General features: G+C 40.2%; 1 protein-coding gene across 8 annotated transcripts in view; it reads right to left on the bottom strand.

The window, feature by feature from the left end:
• MYO5A (myosin VA) overlaps window positions 1–22,511 on the bottom strand; it is a 97,487-nt gene that overhangs the window by 15,992 nt on the left and 58,984 nt on the right. For 2 of the 8 annotated variants that reach the window (XM_051796988.1, XM_051796990.1), the window contains exons 15-30: window positions 20,552–20,713; window positions 19,987–20,084; window positions 19,205–19,291; window positions 19,002–19,110; window positions 17,375–17,586; window positions 16,323–16,479; window positions 12,541–12,780; window positions 11,771–12,019; window positions 10,576–10,669; window positions 9,735–9,883; window positions 8,890–9,003; window positions 6,612–6,758; window positions 5,781–5,834; window positions 4,839–5,066; window positions 2,082–2,182; window positions 1,458–1,538 (exon numbers count right to left, since the gene is read on the bottom strand). In XM_051796988.1, coding sequence (XP_051652948.1) covers window positions 1,458–1,538; window positions 2,082–2,182; window positions 4,839–5,066; window positions 5,781–5,834; window positions 6,612–6,758; window positions 8,890–9,003; window positions 9,735–9,883; window positions 10,576–10,669; window positions 11,771–12,019; window positions 12,541–12,780; window positions 16,323–16,479; window positions 17,375–17,586; window positions 19,002–19,110; window positions 19,205–19,291; window positions 19,987–20,084; window positions 20,552–20,713 — 2,282 coding nt within the window. The remainder of the gene's footprint in view (window positions 1–1,457; window positions 1,539–2,081; window positions 2,183–4,838; window positions 5,067–5,780; window positions 5,835–6,611; window positions 6,759–8,889; window positions 9,004–9,734; window positions 9,884–10,575; window positions 10,670–11,770; window positions 12,020–12,540; window positions 12,781–16,322; window positions 16,480–17,374; window positions 17,587–19,001; window positions 19,111–19,204; window positions 19,292–19,986; window positions 20,085–20,551; window positions 20,714–22,511) is intronic. The other 6 variants (XM_051796989.1, XM_051796991.1, XM_051796992.1 and 3 more) reach the window with 3 other exon arrangements.

The following is a 22,511-nucleotide window of genomic DNA, read 5'->3' as shown; positions in this document are numbered from 1 at the left end:
ATTTAATTGCAAATGCACATAAACGATCTTTATTTTTACATTAAAGCCAACATTTTGCAAAGGGTTATCCTTAGTGCACAAAAGGTCAGCAACAGAACCGAACTCGGGACTGGAATCTGGGAGCTCTGTGTATCCTCACCACTGACTTGCTCTTTCCCCTTGGGCACATCACATCTCAAAATATTCTCATGTGAAACAGGGATAATGTGTACCAGCCTCCTCCTGAGCAGTGCTGGGGGGGATCTACTCCTGCTTCCAAGGCACTGTCCAAGTGCTCTGAATCATCATTTCATACATACACACACAGGAAATGACAATACTAGTGACTACCAGTGTTCAATTAGACAATCTTTCAGGGTTTAAATATGCATAAGGCAAGAACATTCATTAGTAACCAGACTGATCAGGCACGAAAGGGCAAACAGTCATTTACCTGCACGGCTCTGCCATTTAATATAAAGCTTCTTGTCCCTACAGTGCTAGGGCAAGAAGCAAGAGGCGCAGAGCAAACAAATTCCCATCCTGCTCTGCAGAACACTTGCTGCAAGTTAGGTCTTCACAGGCTTACACAACAATGTTAGGTGTAGAATTTGTTAGCACAAGAAAAGGAAAGACTAGTTAGTAGCACTCATTGCAAAATACCACCTTCTGTAGTTACTGCTACCAAACACAGTGAAGAACATCGGCAGCGCTGAACTAATGAATTAGCTGTCAGTGCAGGACAAGGAACCATTTTGGAAGTCTGGGACAAGGGTATGGATGTGGGGCACAGATGTGCACAGGGAGCCAGAGCTGCGTTTCCTGACAAGGTGACTCTCACCCATTCCAGTGTGTGGATCTCAGTGACTGCACTGAGGCCTGGGCAGCACCTCGAGGGACTAAAGATTACTTCTGTTTCTTGGTTATTTTGTGACTTATGTTTTGGATGTGGCACACATCCAGAGAGACATGGGAGAAGAATGTTTAATTTACTGAACTTGAGTCACAACAAGGAGACTAAGATCCATTTCTGCTTGAAAGTTAACAGTACACTGAAGCTGCTTAAACAATAGTTTTATAATTACTAAAATGACGGTACTTCTTTAGGCTGAAAATCTGTAAGGAACATCAATTTTGAAACCTGGTGTAAAGGCAGACAAATAATACATGGTTACAAATATTTTCAGTTGTGGAGCTTCTGGTATTTTACAGTCTATTTTTGTGCAAGTATTCTTATGAATTATGCATTGGTTGTTCCACCATCTTTAATTTTTAAATGCTAAAACCTGACAAGTAAAAAGGTTTAGGGACTAGGTTTGAGGAAACTCTTTTAATTTGTATAGTTTGTGTTGCATTTTTTTCTAACCATTAAAGCAATAGAAGTACTGTAGCTAAAGCAAACCCATAGCAAGGGGCACAGTTAGCTAGAAAAGAAGATGCAAATAAAGAAAAAAAAACATTCTGAGAAGTCTGGTAACCTGTTGGCTTGTTTTAACCCTTCATAAGCCAGCCAAAGTTCTCCGTCCTCATTCAGCATATGATAGTCCTGGGGAGATTGCCTTTCAAGAAACGTGTTTAAAAAAATACAAGAGATATACGTGATGGTGATGAGGTGACATTTAAAGATATTACACACTAAATTACTACAAAAGAGAAACAAAAAACTCTCTAAAACAACTTAGCAAATTACTTTTTCTGTTTATGTGTTTTTCTTCTTAATGATGAAATTCAGTTCTCAGTGACAGCCCAACTGGTTACAGTATTTAGTGCTGTTACAATAAATGTATTGTGACAGACTCTTGTGACCACTGTGGTACAGAGGGTAACAAACCACCCCGGGGAATGGCACCCAGTTTGGGCAATGCAGCAATTAAAGGCTAAGAAGACGGAAATCCAGAAAGCTTGATTTTGCACTTCCCCATTATTTCCAAACCCTTTCAAATATTGCATACAACAATTTTACTAATCAAATCAAATTATAACCCCAACTGTGAGTGTTCTCTGAGTATCTAGACATACATGGATGGAACTTACTGAACACGATACACGCAGTGTCACAGCAGACCCCAACTGATCACAGATTAAAGAAAGAGAACTTGTACCTGTTTGTTTCCTTCAGTCCAATATATGCCTGTGCGATTTCTCCTTTGTCTTTCATCTTTTGTACATCCTCCAAGAGGAGTGTAGCATCTGTCATTGTATTCTGGAAAAAGAATGATGATTTCCACAGTAAGTTTAAACAACAAAACTGCTCTTTGAATCCATGTTTTCTTCACTTTACCATCGTGGAACGCTAATCCTTGAGTAGCCACATTAAAATCAGTGTGGGTACCTGAGCAGGAGGTTGGTCCATAATTTCTATGTCTATTTGGTGTATCTTTCAAAATAAATGCATGCAACAGAGTCAAATATCAGTCTGTCTAATAAGTGGGTACATGCATTAATCCTTTTTCATTTGTTCAGCATGTAAAAGGAACAAAATAAATTTGAAGAAATGATGAATTTTCATTTTATGTCAAATTACCAGAAACAGCTGCTAATACTGAAACTGAAGAACGATTTTGCCAGCTTAATTCTATTAATATTTCTTAAACATAGCCTTGCATGGAGTCTTTCAAATCTCATAAATAAGGTCTATTTCTCACTTCGTATATTTTAAGTACTCTGTCAAAGCTGGAAATAATTTACGAGGGTTTGAGACTTCCTAAGATAGAGAGCATGGTAGTACCATTTTGTTTCAGTTTAAATATTTACAATGGCACTTCTGCTTTTCTTCAGTAAAACCTGAAATACTTAATAGGTGTTTACAGTCACCTCGGCCAGTCTGATCTGAGTCATCGCTGTGGAATACTTACAGTGGAACTACAGGACTCTAATGAACATAAGAGATGGAATTCTGACCTTCCTTTTTGACTTTCAAAACAAGCAGATGTTATTTTCCTGAGCACAATTTGCAAAGTATTTAAAATAACAACTTTGTGGACATAAATTTTGGAGCCTAGATCTCCATTTCTAGTATGATTTCTGCTATCTAATATCAAAACTAATAAAATATGTAAGCTCCTCAAACAGTTATTCCCAACATGATTACAAGATCTTTGTGGTTCTTCTACTATTAATTTACCACACAGTAAAACTGCTATATCTCATCAGCCAATCTATCAAGCTTTAACAATCTGAACATCTTGCATTTAGAGCAGTTCAGTTTGTCATACTCCTAAATACTATGTATTCAACTACATTTTCTAATCAAACATGCAGCAATTCCTCTCCAATATCTGCAGATCACAATGTGAGTCCATAATGTTTGTTGCATGTCGAGGATAACAAACACTCCAAAGAAAGGTACTTCTTTGTACCATAGACTTTTTTCTTGTTGTGAAATTTATGGATTTTGCAAGTTAACAGAGGTCTGATTCCTGGATCACAGTGCTGTTCTTACTCCCCAGACATATTCAGCAAGAAGCATTGATGGAGTTGACTAGACCAATTCCTAAATCAATCCTTTCATGTTCAGGTTCCCATAAAACAACAGTTCAAAATTATTAAACCTGCTTGTTTTGAAGTAACTTGTTTTCCTTGCATGGACCCTGAAGATAGGGACGTGGGGGACACAGAATTATGAGAAAAGTTTTTCAGTAACAGCAAAGTAAAGTGCAAGAACTTGAAATACATGTAGGTTACTTAAGAGGCAGGGAAATCACAGCTCAAGTATCGTTGAGGGATTTTTTTAGCATTTAAGAGTTCTGGTTTATAATTGTAAAAGAATATGTGTACCTTATCCTCCTGGCAATCAAATTGGTAGGCAAGAAAGAAGAAAAACAAATCATTAAAAATAAAATATGTCTGTTCTGCAGCTGTTCAACCTAACAAGCAGAAGCTATCTGCAAACTGGCTGTAAGCCATCTCACAGGTCACCTTCATGTTTCCCTCATACCCATAACTGCTGTAAAACCAACACTTCTATCCCATCATTGCTGAGAAAGAATATGTTATTCAAGGATTTACTATTTAAGTATTTCTTTACAATGTTCTAAATATTGCAGAAAAATGAGTTTTTTCTTTATAATTAGCCATTCAAAACAAGATATATGCACCTTCATGCATCACAGAACTTCCAATTTATTTAGGACAAATATAGACATAACTTTGCAGTAGCAAAGGAAAGATGACATATCTGTTCATTCCTTGCAGTGGTTATGAAACACTAGATAGCTCAGTTCAATGGAAATTACGAGTTCTTTGAGTTACGTGATACATTTTCAGGTTGAATGATTCTTATTTTCAAAGCTATTACTTCCCTAACTATCTCATCAGAATTGGAGCTTTTTAGAAGATAGCATTTCAGTGGGCATAATCTACTCTTCTCAATAAAAGCACATAGCACCTATCAAGCAATAATACAGAATTTACATACCTTCATAGGTCATCTTTATGAAATGTTATTGATTTGCATGCATCTCTGATTCCAAACAGATTTAGAAGAAATTGCTCCTAAGAACTCCTTTAAATTTTCCAGTCAAACCACACAGATAGTAGAGAAATGATACTGCTCCAAATGAGAATTATTTCTGCATTGCTAAAGAAGTCTTGGGGGATCCTGGCCAGACTTTGGTACCTGACAGCTTGTACACCTTTACATGAATGCTGGTAGAGAAACCCCAAATTGGTTTACTAATCCAGTCTCCCAGTTCAGACTGTCACAATTTGAGCACTAATAGTGGATCAACAGATTAACTTAAAAAGGCTTTCAAACCCACACCATTTTCTTCTGTCCTTTCAGGCATGGTATTAAATTAAGTAACACAGTCAGTGATGCAATGTAACTTCACCACGCAGTAAAGCTGACTGTGATTTACCTTGGGTTGAATAGCCTCTTTCTGGCTAACAAGCTGAGACCTCAGGATGAGAACTTCTTCCTTGCGTACTTCGAGCTCTTCACTGACTGAGGTCAGCTGGTCCAGGAGGACTCTGTATGCAGGGGCACCAGGGGCAGTTACCTCTGGAGCTCGTGTCTCTGTGAGGGCCTTCTGCAGCTCATTCAACTCATTCTTCAGCTTTTTATTCTCAGACTCAAGTTCTTGACGCTGCAAGAAATAGGGACAATTCTGTCACCCAGCAGCGTTGCAACATAACTGTAACTCACAGGTACAAAACTATGGATAAAAATGGTAAAAAATGATGACTAACTGCAACAAATCAATCAATCCCTCCTGTATCCCTGCCTCTTGACTACGGTCAATAGTGCCTGGGAGGATTTCACTAACTGGGTTAACCTCCTGTCTGAAGTGCAAAACCAGAACACATACACATGAATCAGATTTGATGGGAAAAAAATTACCAATCCCTTTTCCCTCTTATTCTCCCCTTAAGAAAAAGAAATAAAGTTCACAACAAATAGTAGTCATCAAACTAAGAAGATTCTGGATTACTCAGGGATATCAGAAAATATTTGCAGTTTTAGTGGTCTAAGATATGCATTAATTTAAATAATATTTTTGAAAAAGAGGGCTACATTTATTGCTATATTTTTGCTCAAATTAACTTGCAATTTGTACTAAGTGTTTCAACAGAGAACTCCCCCTAGTTTAGGGGATCTTTTTGTTTTGTAGCCCCAGCTACACATCCTACACCTCAAAAGGAGCAGTCCTGCAATGAAATGACTGCTGGGGAATATTTGTTCTAGTTTCTCCAGTTAATATTCAGAAACAGAAGGGCTGAAGTAATTACCTATGTCAGCACATACAATTAGTGGCAAGAGTTTCACTAGAAAATAATAGAAAACTCTGTTTTAGAGTTACCTTGAGCGACTCATACTCCAGCTCAGCACCTCTCATCGGAGGCCTTTCTTCTTCCTATGAAAGAAAACAAGTGTGAAAACTAAAAATTCAATCCTTTCTATTCTTTGATTTAGTGGAGGCAGGAAAAGGAAAGGGAGCTGAAATGATTTTCCTATAAAACTGGAAAACACTCATTCTGGTACTGCTGAGTGCTGTAGTTTGAATATTGCCTTTGTCTCTTTTCATTTAATTATGAGTTTATGACACATAATTGGTTAATATAAATAAAATCACATACAAATCACACTACTGTCACTGGTAATGAAAGAGAGCAGGATGAATCCCAGCATGCTAAAGAAATTCACTACTACAAAAGTAGTGAGAACCAATTGGCAGAACTGGTTTCATAATTTTATAAGAGCTCATGGAGACTAAATCAGAGGAGAATTTAAATTATAATTTGCTAAACATGTCTAAGACCACTGCTTTGGCTCTGCATCCTGGTTGAAACACTTCTTATTCTGCTTAAAATGCACAATTACTCACTCATTCTCCTCAACATTTAAGTAGATTTCCATACTGCTTTTCCTTAACAAAAACAGTCTTTTTTTTTTTTTAAGTAAAGTCCCAAGCACTTTTTGCTGCTATTGACTTCAATCAGAGGATCTCAAGGACCTTGGAAAACTAAACAACCAGTCCCTAGAACTAAGCACCAGTATAAAACTTGTCATTAAATAAAGCAGGCACTGGCAGACGATGAAGATTTAGTAAAAGCCAGCCAGCATTCACACAGCTACTGTTTCACATGAAGGGACACTGGTGTCAGCATTTGATCAGCGAGAAGGAGTCCACCTTAGCTTTAGCACGAAGAGCCTGTTCTTCCTTTCTGTCCAGTTCATCCTGCAGGGATTGCTTTTCTTGCTCCAGTTCTGTAACCCGTTTCTGCAGTTTGAGGAACAGAGACATATCCAGCGGTGCCTTTTTCTCACTTGGTTCCTGCTTTAGAAAGAACAGAGGGAAGTCAAGAAGTTTTCCCCTTCCACATGACAAGGAAGCACAACAGTGAGTAAAGGTGGGAAACAGACTAGGGAAAGAGAGGAACACAGAAATATTGCTTTATTCTGAGACTTGACTATCTAAAATATTTTATCTGCTATCAAACGCTATTTTAAAAAAGTTCTAGTAATATAAAATGTTTCTAAGCCTAAAGCCTAGCAAAAGAAAGCACTAGAGACTACCTAGCAGACAGGAGGTCTATAACTAAGCATACCTTATAGTCTTATTTTTTTGGAGGGGGGAAAGAAGAAAAAGAAAGTCTGTGGTTAGACTCACCTGGAAACAACTTTTTTGTTTGTTTGTTTTTAGTTTCAAATTATTTCTGTAGTAACTTCTTCAGCTACAGAGAAATCTCTCTGGTGATTTACAGGTTAATTTAGTGGGATGTGACACAAAAAATAGGTACCAGAAAATATACTTTATGCCCTTTTCCTTTTATTATGGTAATTATACAGCCTGTTCTGAGCCTAATCCACTAGCTTCTTCCCATTTTTCTGGGCAAGGACCAGCATTTGCACTCTGAAGGTGCATTAGAAATTGTCCATCAGCCGTTTTGTACTTTATGTACTGAGAAGATCAAAGTATTTACTATGAACTGTACAATAAAATTTTAAAGCCTAAAAAAGGAACTAGGAAATTAATATTAATGACTGTAGCAGACAAGCAAGCACAGCCATTTCCACTTCATCTCCTTTTACTGTTGAGGGGAAGAGTCATAAACCACACCAACAGCTCAGAAAAAGAAAACACACTTTGAGTTTTCTGGCTTTACTGGTTTGCATTGAGGTGCATTTTTTAATGTGGTTTTGTATAATTAATCTGTATTGTTGGTCTAGAGTCAAACTGGAGTTTGAAATGTTAAGGGGTTAAACAAACCCAGTGCTGCATTCATTCACACTCTTGAGTTCATCCTTTTCATTCATATTCTAAAACCCCAAACTGGCTCTAGAACAGCAATTCAGTAAGTCTATCAGCCAAAGGCAAAGATGACGTTTGGCTCATACGTGAAATGCAACCACGTGTAGTCGCACTGTCCTTTTCCTGGCTATCCATGAAGGTAGGGAGCATCATTCTGGAACAATTACACAAAGTGAAAAATATAAGTGGGAAGGCACGTTATGAAAGACTCCGCACAGGATCTGTGCCAACATCAGTGCGTCAGGGATTTGCATCCAGAGGAGAAAATAATTCTCTGCGGAGGCTTCCAAAAGCGGCAATGACAGAGGCTGTCAAAAGCAGCTCTTGGAGATCCCTATCCCAGGCAGAGGGCAAACAGAGTGTGCTGTGCTCTTGCTCACACTTAAGAAGATCTCCAGAATGCACAGAAAAAGCTTTGAGTCTGCCAAGTGCCAAGGACAGCCAGACCACCACCCTGAGGGCTCTGTGTTAGCAGTCCCCCTGCTCTGGGAAGGGCCAAAAGGGGGAGTTATCTTGGAAAGACTAAGCAATGGCTTGGAGTTGCATCACAAATTATTCATGAATGTTATTCATTAGCTGAATCAAGAGAGTAATCTTTCTGCACATTTTCCAGTATCCTGGGATTTGTATCACTGCATATGCAAAAGAATAGTACATTCTGGGAGTTTTATTAATCTCTATGAACTAGAGGAAAACTGATCCAACGTGAGTTTCTCATCCCTAACAGGAAACTCATTCCATGTAGCTAATAAAAATATGGCTTGCCAGTTTTAATCCTTGAATATACAGTATGCAGACTCCTCAGGAAAGTCCCACTGGTTTTCTAAATTCCCACTTTGTGCTGAAGAAGTGATTGTGCTTACCAACACTGACAAGCCAATGTTTCACATGCAAATCAACTGGATGGCCAAGTATCTAATCTATGTGTACTGTAACGTAAAGAAGAATTCAAAGCATACTTTGACAAAGCCTTTTTACACAGGATCACAACTAACTAGGGAATGAGTGTTTTCTAAAAGGAAATGGAAAAAGTTGGATTAAAGCATTAGATATCTCAATATAAGGATATGGTTTTAAGAAACACTTAAGAAAAAAAAAAGATAGGAATGAGTTCAACCATGGAACAATAAGAAGTTGTGGGGATTTTTAACATTACCTCCATCCTCACTGGTAAGTCTTCTGCTTCTGTGATCTCAGAGCTGAAAGTATATTCAGATTCATTGCTACTGTGAGTTGAATCTGTTCTTTTGTGCCCAGGCTTGGGGATGCTCTGAAGTGCAAATGAAACAAATCAATAACACTGTATGGTTTTCCCTGTAACTGTCTCTTCACAACCTCTAATTTAGCTTGTAATGTTTGGTGTTATTTCAGAGCTATTAAAATTTATAAGAAAAGATTTTTGATTCTGGTCTCTCATGCCACCTAAAACCTCTGAGATGCAGTTCACAATCAAATCTATGGAGATAGGTCAGATACTACACCATCAAGAACTGCTGCAGAAAGCAGAATCAAGCAACAATGCAGCACTTCCTGGGAAAGAAAAGCTCCATTTACAGGACCCACAGGCAGCAATTCTGTAACTTCCTAGACATTCTATTGAGGAATATTTTTTCTTCCTGACACATAAATTCCTAGAACTACTTAAAATTTAACACTGGATGAAGGTGGTACAAACAACTCCAGGACATGTGAATAACTTTAAATCAAAATAAGGGCAACAGCACGAGCAATACCACTAGCAAAGTCACAGCAGAAATTTAGTGTTGTCAGAGATGTGACAATTAAAATTATTTTTTTTTTTAAGTCAACAACAAATTGTAAATGTATTTGTTTTGGCTGAACTAATCTAAGTAATCAGCATTTAAAAGGACAAACTCTCTTTGCAGGTACAGGTAACCACCGCACAGCTGACAGCAGATTCAGTTACTAACCTATCCCACTAGACTCTGCCTAAACACGGTTGTGAACAGCTTTTGGTTTCTCAGATGTTGAGCCACTCACCACCATCAAGTTCATTTCATCCTTGAGATCATCATACCGCTCCTCCAAACGGCTGAACTCATTCAGCAGGTTCTGGTACCGTAACCGCTCGTCATTCAGATCCAGCTCCAGCTGTTTTGTCTCCTCCACAAGCTTCCTCTCCATCGACTCTGTCACAGAGAACAGGAATCCAAAGTGAGAATTCCAGCTCTACCCACCATGCAGTGCATCCATCCTGGAGGTACAGGCAAGTCTGCACCAGTGGAACAGCCTGATGTTTGGAGATGGTGTTTGTGCTTCTGTAGGCAAACATTTAGCCAAAAATACGAAGGGCCAAGGCATTATTCTGTGGTAACCACAGAAGGGCTCACTCAGTCAAGTTAGTCATTCTGATGATACCTTCTAGTAATTCCAGGAGGCAGGAAGAAGGGGTGTTAGCCCACTGCTGTGCTGTGTAAAAGCAAAATGTGAGGTGCTTTACACCTCACGTGCACTGACCCCTCTCATCATAGCTCCCTCCACCACAGTCTTCACATCTAGAGTTTATGCTTTCCTGGATGCTTCTACAGGCACAGCATCCAGAAAAGTTGTAGTAGATCAACTGTATTAAATATCAGAGCCTCCTTTTTTAAAACTGAATTGCTTTGGAGCATCACCCCTCAAAAAAGGACCCCAAACTCCTAGGATTTCATGGAAATTCAAGTGGTAAATAATTCTGATGCGAGTTCTTAAAACACAAAAATGAAACCACTAGACCAAAAAGGGAAGCAAACTAAGGCAAATTAGACCAATCTATGCAGTATAGTGTTGCTTAACATGGTAACCTGAAGCAGAAAGTCTGAATGAAGAGAGCAGAGCCAACCTGTTATTTCCCTCGCCTGGTCATGGATGCGGCGGTTCAGCTCCTCCTTTTCTGTTTTCAGTAATGTGTTCTGCTCTTTCAGCTCCGATACCAGCTGGAGGGAGATAGTAAAATATTTGACTCAGAATGCAGTTCACCTTTCATCAACAGCTCTAATAGCAATGACATCTTTAACAGTTCAAATACTTAAACTTTTCTTCAGAGAATGAAACTGGTGAACTAAGTTATATCTTCATGGCCCAAATTACATTTCTTAAATATGTTGCACTGCAGATTTCCCTGTATGTTCTGCACTCCATTTCTGATCAGATGCCAAAATTGCCTTGAACCACTCCAAAGTGCCATATATTTTTCAGTAAACTCCCAAGGATTTAACTGGTTCATTAAAACAGAAATACTCACAAAATAGTTACACATTTGGTAGTTCTGTATATTCTATTGCATTGGCTAACATCACAATCTACCATCTTGCCTCTGCCCTAAAGCTGTGCCACTTTACCAGTACCCAGGTTTGCCAATTACTAATTTGTCTCTGATTTTGGTTACTATGCATTCACTTTGCTTAATCAATTAATATTTTTCCTTATGTTTATCTGATCTTGAAATATATCACTGCAGCATCACATAATGATGGATTGGTTCTTCCAACATTCAACCCTTGCACCATTATCAGCAAGTACTCTTGCCAGGAAACAACCTGTTTGATATGTTTGTGGTTAAAAGAAAGATAAGAGGTTAGCTGAAACCTGTTGAACTAGACTGTGCACACATACATGTGTTGAATAAGCTGGCTGTTTAAATTAGGTAGGATATGGCAGTACCTTTGAATACTGAGTATGGGATTTCTGATACCTATGTGATTACTCTCTCTAGGTAGGTAAAATGATTTCTTTTTATGAATGCACTACCTCTAATTCAGAGTGCTTAAGCATTTGGATTTGCCAATACTTTCAATATCAAAATCTGAATAGATTGGATACATATATTACATACAGTATATGGATTGAGCATATTCTTCTACCATAGTTGTAGTCATTTAGGTATCAAGCCTATTTAGGATTGTACAGGTATAACATTGCTTAAAAACACAGTAAAAATACCAGCCACACAACTGAAGCAATTAAGCCTGGGCAAAAACCTGAGTGGACACCAGGCCTCTGTAAATGTCCCCATGCACCTGAGACCCCATACGTGCCTGCTCGGTGTCGTGTTTGTATTTGTCTGCCCATTCCTCGATGGTCTTCTTCTCCGACTGAGTTTGGTGCAGCTCCTTGCGGAGCTTGGCAATCTCCTCCTGAAGGCTGATGACACGGTTGGTGGCGTTCTTGGCCTCCTCCTCACTCATCCGAAGCCTTTCCACATCATTCCGCAGCTTCTCTGTCTCCGTACTGTACGTGATCTCCAGGTTGCTCATCTTCTCCAGCAGAGATTTGTACTCTTTGTTCTTTGCAAAACACAACACAGACAGAGCAACTGTTGGAGAGGTTCTGGTTTAAGTGAGCCTTTTTGTTCCCTACAGAATATACCCAGACAGGGGAGCAAAAGAGCAGCTTCCCCATTTCAAAAAGGTTTTGGTCTGCTTTTGCAGAATTGCTTGATGAGGTGACAGAATAGTCCAGCCTCTAAGCCTGCACATCCCAAAATAAAATCGGATGGAGAGCCCACACACGTCAAACAGGATCACCTCGCCTTCCCTTAAGCAGAGCAACTGACGTACTTCAAATGAAACACTGGCGTTAAAGGAGCAGATGTTTTCTCTCAGTGCTGCTGAGAGACAAAAATGGATGCTTGACTGTTAAAAGTTCTGCTGCGGCCTCTCCTTCTCTTCTATCACTATTCTTTATCAGAAGAGAGAACTGAGCCCTTACAACGAAAATTCATTGCATTCTGTGAGTTCCCACAGCGCTGCTGAGAAAGGTAATCAAGATTTTTGACACATCTTCCCTGAGGCCAGGGAGCTTTTACCTGCTCATCAATTTTTCGCTGCAGCTGCATGATCTTGTTCTCCAAGCCAATGTGAAGCTTCTTGTAGCGTTCTACAGAGCGGGCCTCTATCTTCAGTTTCTTGAGCTCCCTCTTGGCCATCATGCGCCGGTAACAGCATTGCAAGTAAACAATGGCCTTCAAGATCCGATGGTAGTGCAGTCGAGCCAGCCAGCCCCTCACATGCTTCTGAATAATAACAGTCTTGTGCTCCCGAAGCATCTACAGTCAAGAAAAAAACATGACAAGGGGTGTTAGTGCTCCAAACTGCACCTGTGCAGTTAAACAGACACCATGACGAGGGGTGTAAAGGTGATGTACATAGAGACACCTCAGCCTGCAAAGAGAAAATTCTGATGAAGAGTAACACAAAATGGAATTAATTTAAAGAAAAAAAGAAGAGGAAAAGAAGACTATAATATGGAAAACGACAAGGAGCAAAATGAAAGGGAACCAGAAGGAAAAACATGGTAAGAAAGAACTGGAGGCACACTGAAGCACCAGGCATTCCTTTGTGTTGATGTCAGATGCCAGCTAATTACAAAAATACATGGTACCTGTTGGCAGGATTACAAATATAATCCTTTTTTTTTTTTACTGCATCTTTATCTTAAACATTTTTGAATCACTGACATATGCTGCATGGGGTTCATCAATGCAAAGTTTAAGATTACCACACTCGATATTCAATGCAGCCAGTACACACCAGAACCTGGAAGAAATTGTAGCAGCTGTTGAAAAGTCCGGGGTTTTTGTTTTGTTTGTGTTTATTTTGTTTTGATTTTTTGTTGTCTTTTTTGTCATATCTTAGACTTGCCAGCATGGAAAAATTTCTGTTTATTTTCATAAGAAATTTGTATTTTAATAATTCCTACTTATTTGATGGCAGAAATTTCAACCATAGCTTTGAGGTGTTAAAAAAAAAAAAGGTAATATTTTTTTAAAATAATTTTTAACATGAAACAGTCAAGAATGCCAGCAACCTTTATCAGTGTGTTAGACAGAGACTTTCACTAGGAAGATTCTTCTAGTTGGTTTTGGATCTTTCACCAGCTAATTCAATCAGACATCCCCCAGGTCTGGAGCATCTGAGCTCTAGCAGACCACAGTTGTGATCGGAGAGCCTGCCCATACCCATAAGGTTTCTGGGACTCTGAGAGCATTAGAGTTCACTTAATAAAGCTTCTGCAAATTAAACAGTTTATTTTAAAGAACAAAACTATTAAAGATTTCATGTTAATGCTTGGATTTGATGGTTTAAAGATCATACAAAGCTCAAAGTCTTACACTGATTTACCATGAAGCCGATAAGACAAATTAGTTAGGTAACAACTTTAATTTCTTTTATACTTCTTAACAAATGAACTGAAATGTGTTAGAAGCGTTACAGTTTCAGATCAATTTAAAATTCACTGGCAAATGGCAAGGTTATAAGATATACATAATTTCTCCCTTAGCATTTATTTCTGAATTAAAAACAAGACTTGAAATACCAGCACCCAGATAAACAGCACACCAACCTAAGGAAGCAGCTCTCTGAGAAGCACAGCAAGGTCAAAAGCCAAAGTCTGTCTGACTGCTTGCCATGCAGTTGGCACTCCTATCTCCTTCTTATATGTTTTCTGGAACACTCCTTCAGGTTCCCTGCAGGTGCCTGAACACTTGAATACAACTGCCTTTCAACAACATTTTCACCTCAAGTTTGAAAGCAACAAGTCCTGTAAAATACCTCCATCGTGTAAGGATGGTCCTCATCTGCCAGTGAATTCTTGCACTCATATAATCCAGTGAGGAAACAAGCCACTCCAATGTAGGGAGAGAGGATCAGAAAAGTCACTTAATTTACCAGGTATTTCCCAGGAAAGCTTATGCAAAAGCTATGGAGGAACTAAACTCCTTCTCAGGCAGAGAAGCACATCGCAATGTCTCAGGAAGAAGCTCTCCCCAGGACGTGTGAAACAGATGATTCAACCATCTTAAATTCCTTGTACTGGCCACGTGACTCAACACATGCCCTCTCTTCTAACAACAACAGGTACCTTTCACAATCCTAAGGAACAACACGTGTACCACACATTACTGGCAGAGTCACTGCTCAGCCCAGGTGTCCTGTCACAGGGCAACCTTTCGGTTTCACTCATTGCAATCGTCACAAACTTCAGGACAACCATGTTTACCTTCCCACGGCACATAGAGCTTGTGCTTCTCTCTCTGACCATCCCTGTACCTCAGCTTTAATAAAATTCCACCTCAGGAGGACCACACATACACAGCACACCGCAGGGGCACTTGTCAGACTGTCATGTTTTACTGCGGTGAACAATTCACCGCTCGAGGGGGATCCTCCTGACAGGCAAGTCTGACCACCCCTTACGGGGACTCCTCCAGAAACCTGCCATCTCTATTAAGAGGAAATATAACAGGTTTATTAAACTCCATGCTCCAAGACAGATGGGGTGTGTATTACTCATACAACTAACCAGGCACAGAGAAACATCTCCTATTTTCCTAACCATGGCTTTTAGGTCACCTATTGCTGTGACCCATGTGTCACTTTGTCACATCTGTCAGACCACTGTTAAAAACACATCTTATATAATCTCACAACATAAAATATGGTTTGTAATAATGAAAATGCTAAGAATTTCAAGAAAAAGGCGAGTAGATACCCACACAAAAGAACAGAAGTCAAACACAGGGGTCTACTACTAAGAAATTCTTACCAAGGATTACTTGTTTTCCAACTTTGTGGTTAGTGTATGTTAGAATTCTGTAATTTAGACACACTCACATGTGACTGTGTAAGCAACTTTAATACAAATGAAAAAGATACAGAAGCTTCAAATATAAAAGAGAAAGATATAGAACATAAGCATCAACTGGTTTTTGGTTGCGTGCCTTCAGTATCTACCTGCTCATCAAAAACCAGAATTCCTTCAGTTACTTTTTCAGAGAAACATAGGCTGACTTTTGAGCCTAGTTAAAACAATTCATGTAGACAAAACTGCCATCATACATGTTGGCATTTTGCATTTTGAATTATAAGTCTGTTTCCAGCCCTGTCACCACTGAAGACCAAATTGTAATTTCTCTATTGAATTATTTTATATCAAGCGTAATCAGGAAAGTATTATCAATATCACTAGGACATGTTCATATTGATTTTTTCCCAAAACAAAACCAACATCAATACATTAAAAAATTAGAACAAAAAAAAGCCCCACCCATGCATAAGTTTCAATCTCCTATTTTTGTGGGTATCTCTTTGCTAAAATCAGTCTCCTTCAGTATATTCCATCAGCCTTTTCAGATTACCAGTTAGGGACTGGGAGGAACAGTAGAGCATCACATAGGTACAATGATGTAAACAATTATGATTTGGACTCATGGAGGTAGATAAATGCAAGGCCATCTTCAGTATTTATTTTAAGTGCCTCAGCATTCTATATAACAAATGAAAAAGTGTGAAATACGGTAAATCTCTGCTAGATTCTCCACTGACTGCACGGAAAGTCTAGGTACATCCATAGTAGATGACAACGAAAATATCTCTAAAATGACAGGCTAATTGAAGGCAATATCAGATCCTTCTAATTTCCAGGTGCTGTCCCTCAATCCATGCTCTGGTATCTCGTTTGTGCATTACAACAGCATGCACGCAAACGTTTCAGATTCCCAACGGGACACCACAGAGCAGCTCTGTCCTGAAGGTATGTGGAAATAAAGCTAGAGTGAAGAGTGAAGAAGAGCTTACAATTTCTTACCATTTGGTACTTGTTTCTGACCATGTAACCTCTCAGGAGAGCCTGAAGAGCAATGGTAGTAGCTCGCATGCGCTGGTATCTTTTGCGGACCACGTACATGCGCTGGAACTTCTGGATAGTGATGGCAGCTCGTGTTCTCCGCAGGAACTTGGCATAGCTTAGCAAGAAAAAGATTACAAATAATACCTGTAATTATGTTCCAGTGCTTGAATGTTATTGGGTTTTTTACATCCTATATCTTCAGTTTCTTCTTAACACTGTCAGTGATACAGAATATTTACTTGCTATTCTACTATGTGGCGTACAACTGGACGACAAATTAACAGAAAGCTTGCAAGGCTTTACTGGGAAACATTTTCACTTGCTCTGAGAACTGTACTGTAGAACTGACAAGACAAACTCAGCCTAATTTCTCATCACCTTTAAAGCTGTTTCCACTGTGTCATCTTCCAGATCTCCTAACCTCAACTTGTAAAAAAGTTTGCTTGTTCTTGGCTATCTGTGTAAGACAATTACAAAGCATCTTGACATAAGTGTCTTTCCAAAGGTCAGTTCTTACAGTCTTCATCACCATCTTGTCTTTGAACAATATCACCTGTACTCTACCCTTTTCTCTGGCCCATCCATGGCCATCCTTCAGAAGTCAATCCAAAGAAATCACTGACTAATGTGTCTCCATTCAGAGCTGCACCCTGGATGAGGAATGGTTTCTCCAGCAGGACAGACCCAGCTGGAAGGGCACATGGAAACTGGGCATTAAGGACTCAGACTAAAGTCCTGCTTTACCTCACCTGCAACATATCTCCTAGTACTTGTTCTCTGCTCCCAATAATAATGTACTATTCTAAGCATTATACAGCCAGGGTGCTACTGTCCTCTCAGGAAGGTCAAAATCAGGCAGGACAGACACACTCATTATATTCAATTTCCTTCATCTCCATGGAAAATCATTTCCTCTCAGACAGTAAAGGAAGGAGAAAACAAATTTAAATGCCCTACTTAAATGGATGTGAATTGAGGCTGGTGTGGGATTTCCCATGAGCACTGCTTACCACCGTGCCTGGTACCCTCGGACGTGTCTCTGGATGGTGATGGCAGCCTTCCTCATGCGCACGTACTTCTTCCTCATCAGCCAGCCCCGGATTGTCTTTTGGATGCGGATACAGGCAGCTCTCAACTTATCTGCCCTTATTTTTTCCAGATAGGCTACTTGACCAGCCCGGAAAAATATTTTTGTCTTACCAAACTGGTACTTATCCTTGTCCTATTTTCAGAGGTAAAAAGAGGGTAAGTCACAGCAGTAAGTGTTAGTGCATATAAAAAGGCACGAAGGGCTAAATGAAAATACAAGTTAGGAAAGAGGCAAAATTATCTGCGTAACATTTCGGATAAACTGAGACTTAAATTAAATAGTGGAGAAGGGTATTTTGTCTGTATGATCCTGTCAAAAAATTAATACAATAAGGCCACAAGCATGGCCCAAAGGAGCAAGGTGAGATTTTTGCTTAGATGAGAATGCCATGAAGATAATAACATGGAAGGCTACAGGAGGTGACAAAGGTGCACAGAGGATTAAAGCAATACAGGCAATGCACATGTACAATTTTCTGTTTAAATTGTAGCTGACCCCTCTGAACAGTCCATCTTCAACCACATTACACAGCACAAACAAAACAGCTGGGGCCTCAGACATGTACACATCGCTTATTGCATCAGGGCTAAAGCAGAACAAAGCTTCTCACTGCTGCTCACACACATCTGGAATTTCACAACTAAACCAGAAAGAGAATAACATTTTATCTCTACAGGCTCTATTACTCCTTGGAGGGAAAAACTGAGAACATACAAAGACATAAAAAGAAATTAATTTTGTTGGTTGTTTGATGCTAAGTTGAAAGGAACAGCAGCGAAAGAGCTACAAGCTTAGGATACACTTAACACTATATATTAACACTATACATTTACACTACACATATACATAAACCAAAAGATTTCACTCAGGTCCATCCAATGCCACAGAACTTAAAGTTGAGCCCCAAGCTGTCAGCACAGTATTTATATTTTCCACAGATATCCTGTATCTCCAGTAAGCTTTGTCTCTTTCTCTTCCTAACCCCCCTTCTCCTGAGAACTGACTGGAACTGTCTCCCGGGAGCCTGTTCATAGCTCATTAACAAATTCCAGGAAACACACAGTTCAAGTGTAATGTCAGCAGTGTGGATGGCACAGACTGGGAATGTAGAGCTGCAGCTGGAGGTAGGAGGCAAAGCCAGAGGCTGCTGAGGTATGAGGACAATCACAGTGCCAAGCAGGGAGACATCACAAGGATCAAAGGAGTGAAAAACTTTGATTTCAGCAGAGGAGCTGAGAGGAGCAGTGTGAAAGACACACACAGACAGAAACACATCCACATTAGGAAATCTCTAGATAACTATACCTTACTGAAGGTGTAGTTAATGCATCTTGCCCTTAAGCAAGGTAAGGCTCGCCTTCAACCCACTCACACTTAAAATCACTGTGTTTCTTTCCTGTGATACACTGGGAAATCCTACACTTCCTGTGCCAGTATTAGTGGTTTAGTAGTTTGTAGAAGTACTAAAATAGGGTGGCTATGAGAGAGTAAGTCACACTGTCTTTATTCCTTTGGATTCCAAATGCTCTCAGTGCTAAGTCTAGTACCTGAATCAGCTTCTCTAGGACATTTTTGCATGTCTGCTTACGGTCTCCAAGTACATCTCTCTGTTTCATCAGAACACGGTAACGGCTGAAGAACTCTTGGTATGTCCACCTGTCCCAAAACCAGACACAGTGTCAGTCCCAGCAGTGAATATTACCTTAAAAAGAACTGCAGCTGAAAGCAATCCAAAAAGCAGCAAACACACCTGGAGGGGAAGCCAGCTGCACTGATTCGGATGGTCTCCAGGACACCACAAGCTCTCAGCTGCTGCACTGCCCGTTTTTCATCAAATCTAGGTAGGAATAAAAAGAGCCTGTGGGTGTGGGACTAGTTTTGGATTACTTAGGACTCCCGGTAATGTGTATGCCCAGGACAGGAGTGGCACAGTGGGGAGCAGAGGGGGGTTGTGATGAGTGGTGAACAAGTCCAGGTAGCACTTCTGAAACTCAGGGGTAACAGAGGACAGCCTGGCCAGGGAACTCTTTGAGCCCATTGGCACTGGAAGCAGCTCACCCTGCCCTGCTCCCTGCTGGCCAGCCCAACAGCCATGGGAGTCTTTGTGTGCCCAGGTTTTAAGCAGACTTTTGAGAAAAGCTCTAAGCAAGTTCATATATGAAAACAAAGATAAGGAAAAAGACACTTGTGTCTGCAAAAACAAATTCCATCAAACGAGCTCAAGGACTGCAAACTGTCAGTTACACTTGAAACAGCTCGCAGTGAAAATGATGTAATTTTTTTATCATGTATCACCATAAACAAAACAAAAAAACAAACATTAGAAGTATTTCTCCCTCTATTCATCCCCAAACACCTCCTGCTGTAATACATGTACACACACACACCCCCGCCGTGAATCCATAGCCAGAGAAAGGAGACACAGCACTTTACTCCTGAGCAAGGAGGGTTTAGCAGAGCCTTGACCCTCCAGGGCCCCAGGCAACCCCCTCCCATACATGGGCTACTTGAGCCACATGTGAACCAACTTACGTGAACGGAAACTTGAAGTCGTTTGGCTTAATACAGCGCACGTAGTGTGGGGTTGTGGCATTCAGGGTTTCCATCAGCAGATGAAGAGAGTTCCGAAACTTTTTGAAAGACAAAATGAAAAAAAATATCAGGGAACAGCCTCAATAAGCTCAGTCATGCTTGAGATAACCTCAGAAGAAAGACCTGATCTGCACCCTTTTAGTTTAATTATGGCACATATATGTGGATATTTTATGTTTGGCCCATTGGGAACCAAACCACACTTTTGGTTCGAGTCAGACAATGTAGCACGTGATCAAGAAGACTCAGCATAAGATTTTCAACGCTTCTCAGCTTTCAACATGTTACATTTGTTTTGAAAAGCATCGGTTTTGGGTTTGGCACCACAATAAGAACTGGGTTGCCTGAAATTGTGCCCCCACGGTGTATTAGTAATTAGGGGTTATTTTTCTTCCAACCCGTAAGTCATAATCAGCTGCATCTCTCTTAAAATCACAAGGGATCCCGAGAGGCACCAGCAGATAGAGGGAAGGATTATTTAATAGAGCTGCATCTTCAGACTCACCTGATGTCCCACAGTTTTCTTATGCTCCTTGCTGGCTTGACCTGGCCTGGCCTTGGCTGGTTTGACAGCTGTTCGAGACAGAGGCACACGCCCTGAAGGGGTTGCTGATGTGGGACTGAGGACCTTCTCCTCATCCTGGAATAACTCTGGTAGCAGCTTAAACTGGTATAACAGCATAAAAATACACAGAGGGTAAGAATCCAGCATGTCATTGCACCTGTTTGTGCTTAAGGTTAAAATCTAGGCTCAGCTTTCATAAGCACTGCATTTTTGTTGAACTCCAAAAGGGACAAATGCAAAAAAGCAGACAAGCTAGTGGTAGAGTGAGTGGTCCATGATTTAATACTAAAAATTTTGTGGGTTTGATCAGTGAGTTTCCTTCTGAAAGATAAAATTCTGATTTCAGGCTTTTTCATAGAGCAGCAATAGCTTCCATGTGAAACTGTTAGATACTCACAGCAGTTTCATAAGTACCAACTGCAATTATATCTGGCTGCTTTGATCTAAGAAGGAAACAACAGGGTCCTCTCATATTCCACTGGTGCATCAGACTCCTTTGTGGTTGACAGGTATCTGGGACACTGAATAAGGCAGCAGGCAACAAAGATGACTGCTGCTTTATTACTCCAAATTGAAATAATCAACTTAAAAGAGGAACCATTAACGAAAAAAAAACCACTGACCAAATTTATCTGACTGAGATCTGTTCTCTGTAAGTGGGAGCGGAGGAAAAACCTGAAATATCCTTCCAAATAGCACACAGGACTTCTACTTCCCTTTCTCTAATGGCTACAAAATACACAGCTGCTTTGAAGTAACCTGTAACTAAAAATAACACCACCAGATCTTTCTACTGACAACTACAGCACTTCAGAATCATTATAGAAGTAAGAAAATCTGAACTCCTCTACCTGTCCATGAATAATCTTTTATCTAGCATCTATGCATTTTGTCCCAAGAGATAGGAGCATTCATTTTTCACTATTAGAAAGTGCTTGGGCTAAGTAAAACCTAAAAAATAAAAAACATGGCTTTGCCTTACAAAACTTGGTGAGCATGCATGGGTAACCACTGAAACATGCTGCATAACAAAATGGTACCTGCGCTCTGTGGTTGTGCCAGACAGGCTACCAGAAGGCATCAAACATTCCCGAGGAGCACCCAAGCATAGCACTCCAGCATAACAGAATGACTAAGAATGCTACAGAGGTATCCTAAATTCCTGAACTTAAAAAGGAGCATCACAGCTTAGCTTTTATCTCACCTGAGTCTACCTCTGTAGCTGGTGGAAGAATGACATTTCCAGAGGGTGATTTACCCTTCTCCTTCCACTGACTCCACACAGAGCTGAGGATGACTGGGTCACCACCTCCTCACTCAGCTGCCCATGGTTGGATGGAGTTGGTACACACAGGCATCTGAGCTACAGAACCAGGTCTTTTCATCCCACACCAAAACTTATCTGAACTTAATAGGCTTTTTCTAAAACACCTGATGCTCCCACACACCAGGAGTGAGGGTAGGAAAGGGGTCCCCAGCGCCTCGATCGCAGACAGATGAGGTCTTCTAAGCTGTCCATATCTAAGTCTCATTCCCTTTATCCAACCCTGGAAAAATCTGCCTGCAAAAGCAGGCAAGTGCATATTAAAGGCACCATTTTCACTGACATCATCCCAGTTACTGCAAGTAGAAGAAAGGAGCAACATCTGGCCTCTGCAGCACAGGTCAGCAACAGGAGAGCAGTGCTGTGATGATCCACACTGTGGGGGCATTCCTGTTCCTGTTTGGTTTTGGATTTTAGTATCTTATCAATTTTCTTTGTTTCACAGAACACTAGGAGTGTTCAAAGAGAGGGAAAACACTGATCAAAGGCTAGATAATTCACGTGGCAGAAAACAAGCAAGCAAGCATTTCTTCCTCGTAATTTCTTCAGACAACTTAACAGACATGCTGCTAACAA

The sequence above is a fragment of the Manacus candei genome, unplaced genomic scaffold, assembly GCF_025592945.1.
Source record: "Manacus candei isolate 608988 ecotype Guabito, Panama unplaced genomic scaffold, ASM2559294v1 h1tg000046l, whole genome shotgun sequence".
Lineage (NCBI taxonomy): Eukaryota > Metazoa > Chordata > Aves > Passeriformes > Pipridae > Manacus > Manacus candei.
This window is presented reverse-complemented; position numbering and strand designations above follow the sequence as displayed.